Source organism: Pelobates fuscus, chromosome 2 (assembly GCF_036172605.1).
Source record: "Pelobates fuscus isolate aPelFus1 chromosome 2, aPelFus1.pri, whole genome shotgun sequence".
Classification (NCBI taxonomy): domain Eukaryota; kingdom Metazoa; phylum Chordata; class Amphibia; order Anura; family Pelobatidae; genus Pelobates; species Pelobates fuscus.
This window is the reverse complement of record NC_086318.1, coordinates 185,383,794-185,404,907: the sequence shown is the minus strand read 5'-3', so window position 1 is coordinate 185,404,907 and position 21,114 is coordinate 185,383,794. Positions and strand designations below refer to the sequence as shown.

Here is a 21,114-nt window from a genome sequence, read left to right as displayed (position 1 = left end):
AACATATTTCTGTATTTAGATGTTTCATTTAATTTATATTACCACTTATTGAATATTCATTATTTCATATACGATAAAATATATATTCATTTTTGTAAATCATTTCTCTGACATTAGACTTTATGTAATTAGTTAAGTATTGAAGGTTATTATACAGGGCAGTCACTTACCACCGGGATAGATAACGAATGCTTAACAATAATTGTACAACAATAATCTGTTTGCATTTCCAGTTATTTGTTAAATGGGCAAATTAGTGTTTACAGAACATGTCACTAGGAATGACAGTGTTTATTTAATTAGGCCTTTATCACTTTAGTAGTGCATTCTCATTAGGATTAACACATGCCACTCTAGCAGGTTAATAAGATGCAGAAAGCCCTTCCAGCTGTCCCATAAGAAGGATTATGTCTGAACAGAAGATAAATTGATTACGCTAGATAAAAACACTATATGTAATGTCACTCTTCTTTCAATTAGTTCTACACAATTAATGGCCACAGATCTCCATTTTGTGAACACAACACACCGTCATCTTTGGTTTCTTCCTATTTTTATGACACTGGATTTTTATCTGTTGATTTAGTGATAAAATTAAAAAAATATATACAGATATATTTTAGTATATGGACATATCTGAATAAACATCAGCAACAATGAACTGTCGGAGTGGAGTTATACTGATTCTTATTTGCTTATCCATTCATTATTATGAAAGCAAAGGTAAGTTAACAATTACTAACATACAGTATAAAATGTTATGTTAAAACCACATTGCTAATTGTTGCATTTTCTTTTAATAACTTTAATATTTGTATTCAATGCGGGATGTGTTGAACTAAATAGACATGTTGTAGTATACAGTAATTAGTTTGCAGTGTTTGTGTATGTACATAGAAACACATGTATGATGCATGCAAATAAATCCAAATAATATTATTAACGATGAGTGAAGAGTTTAATATTGTTAAACTAAAAAATCTGATAATTTATTTTTTATCTAAATCTGTGCTCAGGCGACCTGTCCTCAAGAACATTTTATTAGTTATTATGTGAGAAATCAAACAGGTAAATTTTATATTTAAACAGATATATGAAAAAATATTATATTATATATATAAAGTTCTTAAGAGTAATCTTTCTAAAGATTACTCTTGAGAACTTTTTAACACTATTTAAGTGCATCTGGTAGACATGTAAATAAGGACTTAGGATGGTGCAGTAAGACTGAAGATTGTATATCTATAGCTTTTGCCTCAGGTTATGAGTTGTACATAAATTATGTGCATGCCATAATGAAATGCAATTATTTTAAATGAGTTAACGTATGTTTAAGTTGGTTTCTTCAAAAAAAGGATGAATTTATTATTTGGCTAAATTATTTGGCTTCTAACGTTCTTGAGGTCTTTAAAGAATATTTCAAAGGATTTTTTTAAGAATGAAGTTTGGCAAATTATTTATTTGTTTATTTCTCAGCATCTTGCTCTTGACTCTGGAATATATTATGGATAAATATATGATTCTCATTTTATTTTATTATAGTAAAATATATTATATTTAGATTATCATATAGGGTATAATATTCCTACCATTTACCCATTAATTTGCCTCAGGTGGGGGTTGAGGTGTTAAAGAATGGGTTTGGCTTTAGTTGTGCTGAGTTATCAATTAATTATTTGGGGATTGAAATTGCTAATGATGTAAGCAAAATAATGGAACTTCATTTCTTACCACTTCTTTTTTTAATAATAATGTATTATTGTTTTTTTCTTTAGTAACAAATATAAATATAAATACATATCATACGTTGCGTACATTGCATTGATATCTTACAATGTGTGCATATCAAATATAATAAATAAAGACAAAAAAGAAAACAGAGCATATACATTACAAACTCCACAATACAAAAATACAGATATACTGACAAACATGAAGACACAAGAACAAACAAAGTTGACCGCCCTATCCTATTCTTTCAACTCTTTCCTCAGATAACATAGAATTAGGTTAGATTTGCATTCCTTCAAAAATTGCCACTTAATTATTACAAAATATGTACTTTCCAATATTAGTTCTCTAGGGCCTTTATCCAATTATCCCAAATCTCATATTGTCTAATATTAATACTTAGATTGGAGGCTATTCCCCTTTCCATTTTTTATTGATTGACAATGGATGCCTTAATTTGTAACCATGAATCAATCGTTATGCTTTTCCAATTTTTTGCAATAGCCATTTTAAAGGCCATCAAAGCGTGGATCAGCAAGTCTCTCTTATCTTTAGTTAATTGTGGCAAATTTAGATGTAAAAGCAGGTTGTCTGGAGTCCACAGATAAGTTATATCCAATAATTTGTTTATATGGCCCATAAATTGGGCCCATGCTTCCTTAATTGGTGCACAATCCCACCATATATGTAATTCATTAGCTTCCTCTTTTCCGCATCTCCAGCATATAGAGGTCCCTGCCTTTGCAAATTTCTGGATTTTATTGGGGGTTATATACCATCTGTTAAGTATTTTAAAATGAGCTTATTTGTTTATTTCTCAGCATCTTGCTCTTGACTCTGGAATATATTATGGATAAATATATGATTCTCATTTTATTTTATTGTAGTAAAATATATTATATTTAGATTATCATATAGGGTATAATATTCCTACCATTTACCCATTAATTTGCCTCAGGTGGTGGTTGAGGTGTTAAAGAATGGGTTTGGCTTTAGTTGTGCTGAGTTATCAATTCATTATTTGGGGATTGAAATTGCTAATGATGTAAGCAAAATAATGGAACTTAATTTCTTACCACTTCTTAAATATACAGCTAAAAATTTCAATGAATGGAAAAAACTTGAAATATCTTGGTAGGGGCGGATTAATGTAGTAAAATCCTATATTGTTCCAAAATGGCTATATCTTTTTCGGATGGTACCGCTGCCTTGCCCAGACAGTTGGGTTACATTAGAACAATCTCTCATTAATAAATATGTCTGGATTGGGGAAAACCCCAATTGTTTATCTTTAAAAGTCAAATTAGGTGGACTGGGGGTGCCTATCTTGAAAGATTATAAAAAGGCCTGTAGTTTATCGCATGCTTTCATTACTCAGCTAAAGAGTTCTACAGTGGACATATGGAATAAAATCGAGCAAGATTTAACTCAATTTGAAGGACCCCCAGTAGAATTAGGACTCTTATTTTGGATAATTCAGACAAAACAGGTTAGTTATATCCATATACATATAGGAGGCAGCCTTTATGCGTTGAGTGAGTGCAATATAGAAATCTTTTTTCCTCTGTGCACAAACACACACAGATCAGTGTGCACTCTCTAGCATAGCCTGGCAGCTCGCATTAAGATTAAGCCCTTGTATCACGGTTACTTTGCTGCAGTCCTTGCTTCAGCTGAAGATTTGCAACATTTTCAGAGATCTATACTATGGGATCAAGTACACTTTGTTGCAGAATGTAAGAGACACAATTCTCTCTTTTTCCTCATACTCTGTTATTCCTCATATTCAGCTACCACAGAGTCCTATATCCGTTACTGTCTGGTGCCGTATTTTTAGCCCTAGCATATATATATCTAGCCTCCATATATAGACTTTATGTCTACAGAGGCATACTCTATATTTATTTAGCAGGGCTACCCTCTAGAGGCATCTATTCAGTCCCCTGTATAGACAATCTATATTTTCCTGTAGACCCTGTCTTACTTTAGCTCCCTCCCCCACAGTTTGGGTGTATAGTTGTTATGGTGTAGTAAGTTTCCTTTCCTCTATATATTTTACTGGGATCATATTTTTTTTATGATGCCCGCAATAAAGTTCATTATCTCTTAAGGTCTTCTCATCAGATACAATTGCTACTGCAGTACTACTTTCTAGTGTCCCTAAAGCCGTTCCAGCTTGGGTTCACATTTCCTTTTTCTGTATATATACAAGGGTTATGCCCTACTAGTACTGCAGACACACCCTAGTTCCCACTTTTGGGAACCTCAGCACTTCTGTGCCCTCCTTTTCTAAAACAGGGTAGTTCACTAACATTTAGTTCTAATAGCGTCACTCTAAATTATATCTTGGCTTGGTTGGTGAAAAGCAGAAAAGAGATCAATTTGTATAACAAGTTAATCCCATCTCGCCCACTGTCATATCTTGCATATTACATGCCAGACTTAAAGATACACAAGAGGTTGGATAGTGGTGTGGTAATAATAGATAATCTAATAAGTAATAATGCCTGGTCTGATTTCAATTTGTTAAGTTTGAAATATAAATTAGACTGTAATGAAGTTTTCAATTATCTTAGGATAGAAGGTTTCTGTCAGGAATTTGTCTCTAGAGAAAAATTGAATAAAATAATATTGCTTGAAAAAGTATTAAATAAATTTCTGCCGAAACAATTAATAGCTGATTGCTTACAACTTATGTTAAGAGACTTTGATAAACCTTAGAAGCAATCATTAACAAATGGCAGTCTGATTTAAATGTCCATATTAGCTGTGAACAGTGGAGGGAGGCCTTATCTTTAGTTTCTAAAAATATTCAATGTCTTAATTTAGTTGAATGACAATATAAATTGGCAAATAGATGGTATTTGGTTTCGAGTAGAATGAGTAAATGTATTCACAATCAGGATCATATTTTCTGGCGCGGCAACGCAAAAAGAGGGGACTTATATATATGGTGGGATTGTGGTCCACTTCAGCTATGTACTTCAGCTACTTCAGCTATTTGTAAGATGATATTGCACAAGACCATGATTGTTGTGTGTGTAGGATATTGTGTGTCATGTTTTGTTGCTTTTGGAGTCTTTTTTGATTTTTTTTCTCTTTTTCTTTATGTGGATACAATTATTAGGCAACTAAAAGGAAGACAAATTGATTAGCTTTGTTAACACAATCTTGTAAATGCGACAATAATATTAATATAGAAGATTTTTGCTAAATATGATTTAAGACCTTGCAAAAATACGTAACGTGTCTTCTGCTTTGTAAATGTATATGATGACGACTCTATTAATGCAATGCATTTTGTGTAAGTATTAAAATATTTAATAAAGATTATAAACAAAAAATATTCAGTACCTGTCCCTTTGGTGTTTTTAGAAAGGAGCTGGAATATTGGTGGTAGCCCAATATAGCAATAGTACCTCCCAATATTTTCTCTTGCAGTCCATGTGCTGCTGCCCTAAGATTAGGGATCCCTACATTGCGTAGCACCATGCATTGCTGATTTTAATGCCCAGTGTGACATCACACACAGTGCAGTATGGGATTTGAAAACATGCTTAAATATTGCAGTGTTGCATATAATTTAACATCAAACATTTTACCATGCAATAAAAAATGTATTCTTCAACTGCTGCTCTGGAGTGTGACTCCTATTTTTCGAGGACAGGCCAGGATACATATGTCCTAGTACAGGTTTGTGCTTGTGTGTATGTGTGCGTCAAATCATCTATGTATATGTTTGTATGTATGTATGTGCATAACCCTAGATTAAACACTAAGCGTATCTCAATTTTCAAAAATGTTGCAAACAGATGAAAAAATAATAAAAAATAAATAACAGTTGAACAAATTCAGGATAAACATAATGGTTTTGGGGACATTTATAAAACACCCATCCTTCAGTATTGTAGTTAATGATCCCTCAATCGCACTATTTTCTCATAACACATGCATTACCATTATGTATCCTTTCTGTCTTTTTTCTATATGTCTCAATAATTTAAAATACATGTACATTTGTACCTCTTCCTGTCATTCGTATATGTTAAACAGATCAGTCCTTTAACCCCTTAAGGACACATGACGTGTGTGACATGTCATGATTCCCTTTTATTCCAGAAGTTTGGTCCTTAAGGGGTTAAATACCATTAGGAATCCAAATATTAAAACCTAGTAAATGGCTACACAAGATTGTGTCATTTTGCATGTTTAGCAGATCTAGCTGAGCTTTACATGTTAAGAAGATTTATTACACTTTGCAGAAGCATGTCAGATTATGTTCAATCCCCAAAACAAAGCAAAGCCAATTTTCCAGTCACAAAAACATTGGTAAAGCAGTGTGTTAAAGAGGTCGCTATAAAACATACCTATTCAATTTAATAAAAATTGTAAAACAGTAATCTGCAATTAATATACCTACGCAACAACATGAAGTTTTGCAACTTCCTTTGCTTGGTTGTTTTTTTTTTAAATTAATTATGCAACATATACATGTAAAATTTACTTTTCGTTACTTATTTTACAATATTTTTTTTTTTCAAAGCTCTTATTTTGCCCAGCTATTAAGTCATTGGTATCCTTGAAAGATCTGGTGGTTCTGCTCTAAGTTTCATTAATGGGAAAAGATTCAGGAAAATAAATTAGATATTAAAAAAACATGAAAATGGGCCAATCAATGCTGCAAATATATACAATTTTTTTCCACAATATTTTGTGGGGACTACTTATATATATGGCAGCACAAAACTCAGGCACCCCCTCCCCCACGCACCACCCCCACCCAACCCTTCTCCCCACCCCACCTTCTAAATACACACACACATTCACTGACAGATACGCATGCACTAGCTAACAGAAACACACATACTAACAGACACACAACACACTCACTAACAGCCACACACACACTCACAGGAAAACACACTCACACTAACAGACACACACATTCACTAACAGACACACTCCCTCACTGACACACACAGACAAATACTAACAGACAAACACTAACAGACACACACACTAACAGAAACACGCACACACACTGACAAACACACTAACAGACACACACACACACTAACAGGCGCACACACACACACACTAATAGACATACACACAAACTAACAAACACACACACACACTAACAGACACACACGCACACACTAACAGACACACACACACTAACAGACATACACACACACACACACACACACTAACAGACATACACAGACACACCCACTCACATTAACACATTTTTTTTTTAATTTAACCCCCCCAGCCTCCTTACCTTTGGGAATGCTGTGGGGTTCTTCTTCTCCCTGGTGGTCCAGTGGCTGCTGGGCGGGCAGCGCTGGCGGGCCGGCGGCTGGCGAGGGAGAACTTCCCCCTGAGCTGTCTGCTCAGCTCCCTCGCGCGCCGCAGAGTGAGGCTGGGAGGCGGAGCTGGAATATGACGTCATATTCCGCCTCCCAGCCTCACTCTGCGGCGCGCGAGGGAGCTGAGCAGACCGCTCAGGGCGAAGTTCTCCCTTGCCAGCCGCCCGCCTGTGCCGTCTGCCCAGCAGCCCAGCATGTCAGTTAACCGCAAGGCTAACAAGGCATTTGCCCTGGGCATTTGGGGGCGGCATTTTTTTCCGCCCCCTGGAAAATGCCGCCCAAGGCAAATGCCTTGTTTGCATCGCGGCTAAAACTACATTTCAGCTCAGAGTTCATACAATTAACCGAGTGGCCTAAATTCAGATGAATTACAGTTCATAACAAAATGAATCTCCAAGCCTAATTAATTTTTTGTTCAAGCAGGGTCCCCATCGACATATTGTTCCTGTAAAATTTGTCAAAGTTTGTCTCATTTATTGTTAAATTCCCTCTATATAATATTGTAAAGTGCTGCAGAATAATTTGGCGCTAGATACATTATAATAACAATAACTGTTTGTTCTTTAGGAGACTAACTTATCCTATTACTAATATCGTTTTCACTTTAAAGCAAAAAAAAAAGAATCACATGATGATTGGAATTGCTGACATTAGAGGATTTGAACTGCTTATAGAATTAGGCATATTATAATGCAGAGATGTACATATCTGTCCATGTTTTATCATCATACTTAATGCACACGATCAGTACAATCAATTAGCTGTGTAACCATTAACTTTGGAAAAAAAATCTTAGTTTTTCCATTTGCACTTTTAATAAATTGGATTGTTTATATGAATAATATTATAGCAACACTGAAGTTCTGCTTTGGGAATCTGATATAATTGTTTCCATCAATAAACCACTAATGAGCCATTTTGCCATTTTTATTGTAACATGTTTTCATAAAGGACAATCGCAGGGAGGGTGATAAGGGTATTGTACAGATTACTACTGTCACTTAATTAATACTATACAGTTATCATTTTTTTTTAAGTTTGAGTGTACATTTTTTTTCAATAGTATTTTGTAGATATTTTCAATAATATACTAGCATTTCTTTTTCCAACTATTATTAAACAAAAATGTTCAAATAGATGGCTTTGAAGTGTTAAAATTTCTGTTACATAATAGAACAGATTGGTTAAAATATTGTAACAGATGTTAGTATCTACTTGATACAGTTCCTTCATAATTAGCACTTAAAGATAGGCTTATATACTATTTTGCCACATGCAGTAGGTGTGACTGAATAGATAAAGAAAACCGCTTAGCTATGCTATTTATAGGTACTTGTAAAGATCATGATGGCTTTTATAGGATTGCAACTTCCTAAAAATGTACCCAGATTTAAAATGTCATGTGACAAAACAGCTTCAGGCTATTTATGCTTATTGCAGTAATCAGTAAACACAGTTAAATATGTAAAGATCATTTTTAACAGCCTTGTACAGTATGTTAACATATCACATCAGTCAAAAAGTTTTAAAACATATTTAGCAAAAATAAAATAAGATGTATTCATTTTTAGTAAGTAGACCAAGTATATTACATATTGTGGCTTTATTTTTTTATTTATTTTTTGTCATACTTTTATTCTTGAGCTGACATTTGCACAGATAAGTAATCCTGATTGCATGGTGCTATAAAACATTGTCTCTCGACACGAATTTTATTTCAGAAAATTCAGAAATTATCATGCATTGCACTACCCCTGACCTTTCATCTAATTTACTTTCTCAGACTCACAGCTGTCTCACAGCTACTTAACTGCGGACGTCACAGCATTACCTAAAGCCTAACTTACCAGCAAACAGATCTACAAGATTTTCCACATCACTTAAACTTCACTGATTAAATTATGCAACCTGCATGATCAAGTCATTCTGTACAATAGATTGTTATTGCGTTGTTACAGAAACAACACTAGGGGAAAAGAAGCAAAACTCTGCTCATCTAAATGTATAACTGGGAATTAGTTTCAAAGACAATCTTCATATGATAGCAAGGTTCCACATTATACACGGGTTTTATATACAATCAGGGCGATGTTACACTAAATCCGGAAGTTGAATCTGTTAATGCAAAAGCAGTGTCATTTACATTGTTTACTATGTTTCCTTACAAGCTAATTCATTTCACAATAGCTGAGGAAACTCAATATAAATTGGGTATGAAGATGATGGCATTAAGCTGATATTACAACTTTGGTTTTAAATGAACAGAAGTCACATTGCAATTACAATAATTGCAATTACAAAAATTTATTGTTGTATGTGTAAAGAAAACTAAAATAAAGTAAGTAATTTAATCAGATTTTTGTTATGAAATATGAAACAATATCCTTAATTTAATTGCATTTTTTACTGTGTGACATCTGTTGTAATAGTTTTGAAATAATATTTTGAGGTATTTGATATTTATTACAGCGCCAGTCATATTAGTAAATTCTTTCTTTACTTTTAATATATTTGAAGAACGTAAAGGGACACTATAGTCACAAGAACAACTACAACCTATTGAATTTGTTCTGGTGAGTAGAATCATTACCTTCAGGATTTTTGCTGTAAACACTGCTTGTTTCAGAGAAAATGCAGTGTTTACATTACAGCCTAGTGATAACTTCACTGGCCACTCCTAAGATGTCTATTAGAGATCCTTCCTGGGTCATGGCTGCCTAAAATGCATCAAAACATTCAGTGTCTCCTCCCTCTGCATGCAGATACTGAACTTTCCTCATAGAGATGCATTGATTCAATTCATCTCTATGAGGAGATGCTGATTGGCCAGGGCTGTGTTTGAATTGTGCTGGATCTGCCCGTCTCAGCCAATCCTATGGGGAAGCATTGTGATTGGATAAGGCTACCACTTCTGATGATGTCAGCAGGCAGTGGGCAGGTCTAAAGGAAACAGGGACAAAGTAAGCAGCTGCAGACTTGAATACAAGTAAGATTTTACTATATTTAGGGAGGCATGAGGGGACCAGGGTGGCTAGATGGTGGTTTTAACCCTATAGGGTCAGAAATACATGTTTATGTTCCTGACCCTATAGTGCTCCTTTAAAAGATCCGTATTTCTAATCTGTATCATAAGACATCAATGTTTGGCATCAAACGTTGTGGAATAAATTGATTACACAATAAAAATGAATCTGTAAAACTTTAGGTATGTATGGTTGATTATAATATTTTGTCATTTCAAACAGTAACCAATAAAAAAAATGTTAATGTATAAATGTACTTAACCACTTTGAACTTAATAGGTGTTTTATATATTTGAGTCATACAAAAAACAAATAATATCCCTCTTACATTGGCTTGGAAAAAATATTTGAGACAAGGATATACGGATCACTATTTTCTCAAAATCAGTTTTTGCATTTAACAAGTTGTGATCAATAAAAAGTTCAAAGACAGTTAGATACAAAGTGTTACACTCCTTAGCAGAAGATAGCCAAAGATCACAGAAACAGATCAAAGGAGTTCTTAGAAGTGTTATCAAACTTCAATGAAATTTAGATTCTAGTAAGCTATGTTTGCTCACAAGTCTACAAGTCTATAAAATAGTAAATTCAGTGTGTGATTTTCATAACATTATTTTAAATGTTAGCGCATACATTATCCACTGATCAATTTGCTCAAGTTAAAGTAAGAAAATATCACTAAAGACAATGTTTTTAGAATTGCCAGCTGTAAACATTAAGGAGGATTTAAATGATTTGCCTTCAGCAATGATAATTCATACACATAATAACATATATTAAATAAGAGAAGACATGCATGGGAGTTCCTCTCTGCTAGTTTTCCATAACTAGCAAATTAAATTTGTTATAATAAGAACACTAAATATACAGTTAAAGTTTTATTCAAAGCATCATAACCACTACAGTCCACTTCAGTGGTAATGATGCCAGGAGTACCATGGAATCACTCCCAGTTAGGGAGGCAAATGGTATTACACTGGTTTGCCACTTATTTAGGTCCCACTAGGCAAGAGTAACGATGGATGATGGCGGAGTAATATGTGGCTTCCACAGAGCTGTAGAAGACAGATTCTGATACTGACATTCCTTTGTTGGTTCAGAGCATCAAGCTGGGAATGCCAGCCAATAAATAAGTTACTGTGCATAGGATACATGCAAAATAAATATAAGAATGCCTGGAACTCTTGTTCTGTGCTAGTTAATTCAATCTGTTGGAGATGGCTTTATATATTTGGTAGCAAGCTGCAATATCTCATACTGACACATACAAGGTTACATAAAAGGCACCATGGACACTTTAATACACTGTGGCCACAGTGCTTAAAATAACCTATTAATAACTAAAATAAAGGAAATGAGATTTTTAATAAAAAATGTATAGGTTAAAGGTGTCACGCCAATGGTGCATAATTCATTGTTGTAGTATAGAATATTGCTATTTGATGAGATTTGGGAAGTGCATACATGAATTGACTGCCTGGTAGAGGTGGTATTGTTATTTTAAGCACAAGAGGGGTTACATTTGATTGTGTAGGAATGTGATAGATTTCAGAAGGTGTAAAACATGAATTCCTCTTTTAAAGCTGCGACTCCAACCAGAGCTCTTCTGCAAGGTGAGAAATGCTGCACATGTTTTTCCTCTAAGTCTAGCTCCAATGTAAACTAGCTGTCTAATCTAACATATCCCTACATCCACTCTTAGATAGTATTTTTTTTTTATAGGCTAATGACCTAGAATTCGCGAGAACTATTGTCTTCCAGTGTCATATCCAAAAGAAACATTATATAATAACCCCCAGATGAATAATCATAGTTAGAATGAGTAAAGCACAACCTACAAAAATAATATAAATATGGCTAGTGCGGCTCAACCCCGTTGGAAGGAATAGTGAGGTCCATTGTTTTAGGTCATAAGTAGAAAGTGTGGCATATGAATGGAATAGCAAAATTGAAACAGATTCATAGATGCAGTCTTGAATTCTGTGGCAAGCACAAAGGAGGAAATAAAATCAAAAGTTTCTATTTGGATTAATGTTGGTCTGAAACACAAGTGGGAATTCACCTATTGTTGCTCTAGGTATGCCTTCTCCTCCACTTATACCACCTTAGGCTGGCTTGGAAACCTAGGATGAATACAGGAAGTGTAAATCTAATGTTTAGTGTGTAGGGGCCTAGACCTAACTTTGACACCATCTTTCCTTGCCAGAGAACCCGGGGCAGAAAATACTTTACAATCTAAGTGAGTAGTTAGGTTTTCTGTAAATTTTTCCTTTTTATTTTTAATTGTTGTTGTTGTAAATAATGTACTTGTATTTGGTGGGTTTTTATTCACATTTTCTTGGTGGTCAAAGACACCCCATTTATAAAGTGTCTTGGTAGTGTCAAACTTGAGATTAGACTGAGATTCAGATAAAATTATTTATGTTATTATTATTATTATCTCTGGTCTAGTGCAGACAAATAGTGAAGTTTGACTCTTTCACCAACAGAACCAAGTCACATGCACTCTTGGAGTAGTGTGCATTCATGACAAAGGGTACCTGGATAATTATATTGCATTAATAAATATTGAGCTTGTGGAACAAATCATTTTTTATTTTATATTTTTATTCATCAATAAATCAAATATTTATCATAGGTCAAAATTAATGGAAATTTAATAACAAAGTAAGTTTACTAGAAATGGATGTGATGGAATAATTGAGGTTGGATTACACGGTAGCAAATAATAATTTATTCTAGACTAGAAGGTAGGTAATCATGAAAAGGTAATTCATAATAAAATATAAGGGTTGTAGCTTAAGATACTTAGGCTGAGTTTTTATTATTATTATTATTATTATATTTATTATGATATTTATGATATTTATTATTATTATTATTATTATTATTATATTTATAGAGCGCCGTCAAATTCCGCAGTGCTTTACAATGGGTGGACGAACAGACATGTAGTTGTAACCAGACAAGTTGGACACACAGGAACAGAGGGGTTGAGGGCCCTAGCTTACATGCTAGAGCAGGGGTTCTCAACCTTGTCCAGGGTTTAGGGATTACCTGGGTGTGTCTAAGGTGTTTAGAAAAAGAAAGAAAAAACACCTTAGAGTCTAAGGTGTTTTTTTTCTCCCTTTTTCTAAACACCTTAGACACAACCAGGTAATCCCCAAATCCTGGACTGGTAGGGGGTCCTGAGGACTGGGTTGAGAACCCCTGTGCTAGAGGGAGTGGGGTAAAATGACACAAAAAGATAAGGATAGTAATAGACTAGTGACAGTTGCAGAAGAGGAATCAGTTGGGAGCAATTAACAGTTTAATTGATACGCGTTTATGAAGAAGTGGGTTTTTAATGATTTTTTGAAGGAGTGGTTGACTGGGTGAGCATCTAACGGAGGAGGGAAGCGAGTTCCACAGGAACGGTGCAGCCCTCGAGAAATCTTGAAGGCGAGCAACAGAGGTGGGAGTACGGACAGAAGATAGATGTAAGTCTTCAGCAGATCGTAAGGGCCTAGACGGGACATACTTGTGTATAAGGGAGGATAGATAGGTGGGAGCAGCATTATGTAGAGATTTGAAAGCAAGAACCAGAATTTTAAATTGAACTCTATATTTTATAGGAAGCCAATGTAGGGACTGACAGAAGGGTGAGGCATGGGAGGTGTGTGCGGACAGGAAGATGAGCCTCACCACCGCATTCATTATGGACTGTAACGGCGCAAGCTGGGAGCACATAAGACCACTGAGAAGTGGATTACAGTAGTCAAGGCGAGAGAGGACAGTGTAATGGACCAGCACCTTAGTCGCATCTGGCGTTAAGTAGAACGAATGCGAGCAATGTTTTTGAGATGGAAATGACAGGATTTGGTGATAGATTGAACATGAGGCTTGAAGGAGAGGTCAGAGTCAAATAGAACACCTAGGCAGTGAGCCTGCATGGTGTTGCTGATGGTAGCACTGTTGACTTGGAGGGAGACAGACACAGGAGTAACAACACTTGAGGGAGGAAAGACCAGAATTTCAGTTTTGGTCAAGTTTAGTTTAAGGAAGTGGGCAGCCATCCAGTTAGAAACAGCAGAGAGGCAGTCAGAGACACTAGTCAAGAGGGACGGGGAGAGATCAGGAGATCTATGCGGTCATCTGCATAGAAATGATATTGGAAGCCAAAGGAGCTAATGAGTTTATCAAGGGAGGCAGTATAGATGGAGAACAGTAGTGGAACAAGGACTGAACCTTGGGGGACACCAACAGAGAGGAGTTGGGGAGAAGAAGCAGAGCCAGATAAATAAACACTGAAAGAGTGCTGGGAGAGGTAGGAGGAGCACCAGGAGAGAGCAATATCTTGTAGACCGATATTGCGGAGGATGAGAAGAAGCTGTTGATGATCAACAGTGTCAAAAGCCGCAGACAGGTCAAGGAGAATTAGGATAGAGTAGTGACCACGAGATTTTGCAGTGAGTAGATAATTGGATACTTTGGTCAGTGCCGTTTCCACATAGTGCTTAGCGCGGAAACCAGACTGAAGTGGGTCTAGCAGAGAGTTTTTAGAAGATAAACTAACAAGGAACGTGCTAATTGAAATAATAATTAAAACTTATCAGCTAAATTTATTAAGTATGCATTGAGAACCTAAACTAATAAAATACAACCAAGGAGAAAGTAAACAAAATATATACAGAGAAGCTAACCTGTATTAGCTAAATATAAAATAAACAGATGAGAGGCTAACAGCTCCTACCATTCCTAATCATCAATAGCCACGCTACTTCAACAGGCTCAAAACCAAAATAACCTAAACCAACTGCAAGCTCCAAATATGAAGCAATAGTCATATGTGTTCAGTGTTGTAGAGGGACCTGGAATGCAATGTTAGTTGACTTAAAACCACAAACTATCTCATTATGGGGTTAATAAATTAAGAGACTGTGGAAACAATCATGTTAAAGATGAAACCAACACTGACAGAGAACAGTGCACTCTTTCCAGTACGTGCTTTATTTCTCTATCTCTTAACACAGCAAAACACACTATGTGCAGAGAGCAGGTGTGAAACAAAGAATAAAAGATAAAATAATTTATCTCTTATAGGATTTTCCCAGGCTGCCTCCAATGATAACAGCAACAATAGAACATTTGTACTTCCACTTAAACCAATGCAATAGGTGAAGTAATATTTAAGCACACATATACATTATGCAAGCTCAATTTCAGTGTTTCTTAATTTAAATAATTTAAAGCCACTCATACATGGCGAAAAAATGTGTTTTTTTTTTATTCACTATACACAGATTTTGTTTAAATTTAGGTCAAATTAGGTGAGTTGAATTTTAGAATTTGTCAAATGCAGCTATAGTGGCGTAAATGTTACACTCATTGTTTAGTGAAGAAATTCCTTTACATGCTATAGTGTGTGCAAATCTATAAACACATCTCAGCAGAGATGATAAAAGGAAATAAATATTGATGCACCATGCTTGGTCCCAGAAGGGTTCCTGTCCTTCTCTCTACTGATGTAAGGAAGGCCCTTTAACCCAAAATAAATGGGAATTCTTATTTTCTACCTAAACATTTATGGGCCTAGGCTTCTATAGGTATCCTAGATGAAGATTATCTATACTATTCCCATTACCACCATATCGGATTGCTTCATATTAATTACTCTTTATCCTTGCCCTTGAGTTGTTCATTGAGGAGCATACACATGGGAGACCACAAACACAAATGATGTACTTAGGTATATGACTTACTGCTAATCTTCAAGATTTATTTAACCAAAAAGATATACCCATGTTAGCTACTTTCAAGAATGACATAAAGACCATATCATGAAAGATAAACACAAATCATGGTTGGGCCTGGAGAATATAGTAAAAATGTGCTTCCTCCATCACCTTTTGTAACTGCAATTTCACACTAATTTCTTGCAAGTTCTGAATGTTGAAGCAGAAGCCGTCAGGGAGGAATCCTAGACAGAACATTGCTCAGCTACCCTTGGCTTACCTAATACTTGAGGAGGACTTTTGATTTTGGATTTGCAACACACATTATTCCCTTGCACAGCTTGTTGTAATATAGGGAAAGAGCCATTCTCCAGTGGTTATTCTATTGTGCCCATCACACAACAAGATCAGCTCATATAAGTCATGTCTGATGACAGAATTGTGCCCACGTCACGTTTGGAACGCTCAATGCATTCCAAGGGAGAAACACAGCAGAAATGATGAACTGAAAATGACAAACCGGAAGTAAAGGGAAGACGACGGATTTAAAATTAAGGGAACTCAGTTACGCATTACAACTAACTGAGGCAGCCCCATTATAGGGGTAAAACGCATTTTAGACTATTGTGGACATTTTAGGACTATACTGTACATATACTTACATGAGGTTTTTGTGCACTTTCGTTTTAAACTTACCTCAATTGACTGGACAACTTTCTAACTTAGATTCCTTCAAACACATAATTTCTTGTATATATGCTGTACTTTAAAATCAAAGGACTACGCAATTCTACGCAAGACTTTTATGATGCAAAATTAACTTATTACAGGAGAAAATGATGCACACTACTGCAGATACTCAGTGGTTTATTAAAATGGAAGAGTTCAATTCTTTGAAAGTGTTAGCATTCTCTGCAACAGAAGGAATGAAAACATATGCATTGACTTGGTCACATATATCCAAATCAGATCAACTCAATAATCATGACACCCACTGATCCTATTAATTTATGAAATCCTTATTAAATCCTAAATGTGATTTATTCATCTAAAGTTGTTTTTTCTACTTCAGAATCAGTAAAGTTCTAATTTAGTCTATTTAGTTGTTCCTTAGAAACCTTAGGAAGGTTATATTTCTAAAATAATTTAAATAGTTCCACAGAGGACTGTCTCTCAGGGAGATTATGCAGAGTAGAGTAGACGTTTTTAAAATGCCTGCCCATTTTTTTATGGATGGCAAAGAATATCCCTTCCTTGAGTTATCTGTGTGACCACTTTTTTTTGCTCTATAATTTTTTTATTTATTAGTTAGTAGTTTATCAGCTTTATTCCCTTTACAGTACCAAGTTCTCTTGAGACATTAAAGATTGTGATATGCTTTCTGGATTAAGATGTTATTAATGTGATCCCTGACAGTTATTATCTTATCACTTATTTTCTTTGAGGGGTCACTGATGCTTTCCCTCTCCAAATCATCCAGAACACTATACAGTTCAGCTAGATTCCGATTATGTCAAAAATTTTCTTGAGTGCCCAATTTGATTAGGTGGCCTAATTGTACACTTATAGGCACACCATTTTGTCAAAAATGGGATATCTGGGGATTCGTTTTCTTGAAAAAAAAAAATCAGAAGTTTCTTTGATCAGATTTAAATTCTGTTTATTTTGCAAGATATTGTAATTTTAGCTCCACTGAGATCGAGTTTTAACAATTTTGTCATTAATGACCATTATGATTGCATTATGATCTGACCAAGGGATAGTTGTAATCAGAGTTAAAAAAAAAAAAAAAAGTATTTATTTCTTTTCATTCCGGTAATTTCAGATACTCACAGGATTCGGTAAACAGTACAATCAAACAGTATAATCAGCCTTATGCTTTGGTGCAGTGGTTGCTTGTGTACAGTACAATGTCATCGCGTTACATTCAGGTTATACAGCATTAGGTACATATTTGAGACATTCTGTATATTGCAAACTAGCCCATCTAGTAGGTGGTTAAGATCCTTTGTTGTTGGTCGCTAACTCTATGGCCTACATGCCGCTCTATGTAGGTGTGCACTCTGAAGACCATTATGGAGCTGCATTTGGGTGCTTTAAGCCCCTGTGTAGTGCCTTGTCTGTGTGGACACCGGGTTTTTTCAGGAATTTTTCATCTCTGGGCTGGATTAAAGGACTCATATAGAGAGGAGAAAGAGAGAGAAAGAGAGAGGAGGACTTAATAGAGACAGGTGTAGTGCCGATGTGGGGCTTGTTAGTAGGGGTGGGGGTAGGTGGTGGTGAGAGTCCCTGTGGGTTCAACTCATTTCAGGCTGTGTTGGTGGAAGGTTTCTAGTTTGACTCCAATTTCCCTTTGTCATGGGGTTGTTACATCTGGGGCTACAGTACTTGGGTACGTCTTCCCCTTCAGCCATTCACCCCATTTGCTCCAGGCAGCTAGTCTTTTGTTCTGTCTATTAGAGCTCTCATGAGCCATGCTTTCATACTAGCTGTTGAGAGATTCCTGTTAAACCATTTCACTTATGGGGGGGTGGGGGGGGGGGGGGAGGGGTGGCGTGCTGTAGTGGATTTTCACCTCCTTGCTAAAAGCAAGTTTGCAGCTATCAATATGTGAAATGCCAGGCTCCCTTGTTATTTCGAGAGGTGGTCAGGGAACATGAACAGCAGGAAGAATTCTGCTGATCTCTGTATCGGTTTGTGTATAACTTTCTCAATTAGCTTGGCTATTTCCTCCCAGTAATGTCTGATTATTGAGCATTCCCACCACATATGTATCATTGTTCCTTTGTCAGTTGTGCATCCCCAACATTTGTCTGAGGTGTTTGGGAACATATGTGCTAACCTTGCTGGTGTTAAGTACCATCTGGTGGTTATTTTCCTAATTAATTCTACGTGAGAGCTGCATCTCATGTATTCTTTGTGTATCATAAAGGCCCCAGACCAGGCAGCACCAGATATCACATGGCTTAGCTCTTTCTCCCAGTCCATGGCATATTTAGGCATAGGGAGTCTGCCATCCCTCAGAATTGTGTCATAACAAGGTGATACTTCGAAACTTCGGAACTTCGCAACTTTGGCACTTCACTACTTACGAACTTCGTTAACTTCGACACTTTGGCACTTTGACACTTCGGAACTTCGGAAACTTCGGCACTTCGACACTTCGGAACTTCGGAATTTTGGAATTTCGGAATTTCGGAACTTCTCTTGCAGCCGCTTGGTAGATAACTCCCTAATTCTCATGGTATTAGGGAGTTATCTACTAAAAGGCTGAAAGACCTAAATTACTTACAGGTAAGTCTCTACATTTACCTGTCACATCACTCTGATTGGATAGCTTGAAATCCACCAATCAGAGAGTTATGAGTCAAATTACACAGTGTGGGAAAATTCCAAATAACTTTCCCACGCTGTGTAAAATGACACAGAGCACTCTGATTGGTGGATTTCAAGGTAACCAATCAGAGTGCTGTGACAGGTAAATGTAGAGACCTGTCAGTCTTGTCATTTACCTGTTAGAGCACTCTGATTGGATGGCTTAAACGCACCAATCAGAGTGCTCTGAGCCTAATTGCAGGGCTGGGCAATGCTTTATAAGCCTTCCCCCGCCCTGCAGAGCTCAGTCTGAGCGGAGCCCTCCATTGGTGAAGATGGATAAAAAAAAATTGCGCTCGTTTTTTTTTGTTGTTTTTGTTTTTTTAAAGTGTATCGGTTATTATGGCTTTGGTATCATACCTGTGCACGTTTTCTCTATAGTGGACATGGTTTGCACTGTGGGTGGGTTGAGAGATCCGAATTGGCTAATGGTTTGCAGTAGGGATTTCAACTGTAAATATGGTAGGCAGCCTATCTTTGGTAGACCATGTGACAGACTGAGTTGGGGAAAAGGAGTCAATCCTTCCCCGCTCCATATTTGGTGGATAAACTCTATTCCCCTGCTTTCCCATCCTCTGCTGTCAAAGGTGGGGATGTAGTATTTGAAGCATTTAAGTGGTGTAGCTAACAAGATCGGACTCCAGGAGGAGATCTTTTCGGTCATCCCATGTCTTTAGCATCAGGGCCGTGGTGGGCAGTATGTTTCACATTTGTGGTCATAGGGGATTTGGTATCCAAAATAAGCAAGAGATCCCCTATGCCAAGGACCAGTGAGACTCAATCTCCACCCAGGGGGGTTTATTTTTTGTGTCTTGAGCTGCAATGGCGTGATTGAGTAGTGTGGCTGTATGGTATGCTAGAATGTCTAGTCTGCGATTCAGCCCAACCAGAAAAGGAGTTTGTCTTTCCATTTATACATGCTTCATCGGATGTTGGAGGCTACTTTGAGGTAGTTGGCTTTGACTAGGTAATTTGGGTTCCTAGTCAGTTTTATACCCAGGTAGGTTATGTGGTCGTCTCTCCAGTCGAAGTCGTAGTGTGTTTTGATGTGTTGTCTTGTGGGCTAGATTAATTGGCATGGCCTGTGTTTTGGTCGTGTTCAGTTTGTAGTATGATAATTTGCTTTATTCTGCCAGAACATCCGTGAGTGCCGTAAGGGATATGTCAGGTTGTGTGATGGTGAGGAGGACGTTGTTTGCAAAGAGACTGAGTTTGTGTTTTTTTTTTTTTTTTTTTTAATTCTTTATTTTTGTAGTGCGAAAATTACAACAAGCTCACAATGCCACGATAGCTAATGTAAGATTTCCGGATCAGATAATGATAAAGCATTTGATACAGCTGCACATTTTTACAATATAATAAACAGGCTAAGTCTACATATGAAGATATATGATGTTAGTAAAACATGTTGCTTTTTGTCGCTAGGTTGTACCATCTTCTATGAATGTTAGAGTAAGTAAAGTAAACAGTAGTTGAAATCTACGCTTATTCAAGAATAGGCTATACATATCATGGACGTTGCGTTGCAGTGTGCTGCGACAAACACCGAGAGGTGAAGTAATAAAAAAAAAAAGCATTGAAGTAAAATAGAAAAAAAAAAAATAATGAAAACATAAGTAACATTGACATTGAGCCATTCGATGGCAAGTAGTGGAGTATTAGGCTAAACAGTTTACATCAGCGCTGAGCGTATAATTAATCATATAATGCGAGTGATATCAAAACATGCTCGATATGCCACGGTAGCTACTCCCCGCATAGTAAAAACCATCATGAAGGGTGGTTGGCCTAGCATGCAAACACCCTGCACATTTTAACCTTTTATGCAACTACATATGAAGATATATGATGTTGGTAAAACATGTTGCTTTTTGTCGCTAGGTTGTACCAGCTTCTCTG

The 21,114-nt window shown here is 36.3% G+C and overlaps 1 protein-coding gene across 2 annotated transcripts in view; it reads left to right on the top strand.

Annotated features, from left to right (window-relative positions):
• Positions 1 to 472: 472 nt before the first annotated feature.
• IMPG1 (interphotoreceptor matrix proteoglycan 1) overlaps positions 473 to 21,114 on the top strand; it is a 500,344-nt gene continuing 479,702 nt past the window's right edge. For both annotated transcript variants that reach the window (XM_063443013.1, XM_063443012.1), the window contains exon 1: positions 473 to 723. In XM_063443013.1, the coding sequence (XP_063299083.1) occupies positions 657 to 723 (67 nt within the window). In that variant the 5' untranslated portion in view covers positions 473 to 656. The remainder of the gene's footprint in view (positions 724 to 21,114) is intronic.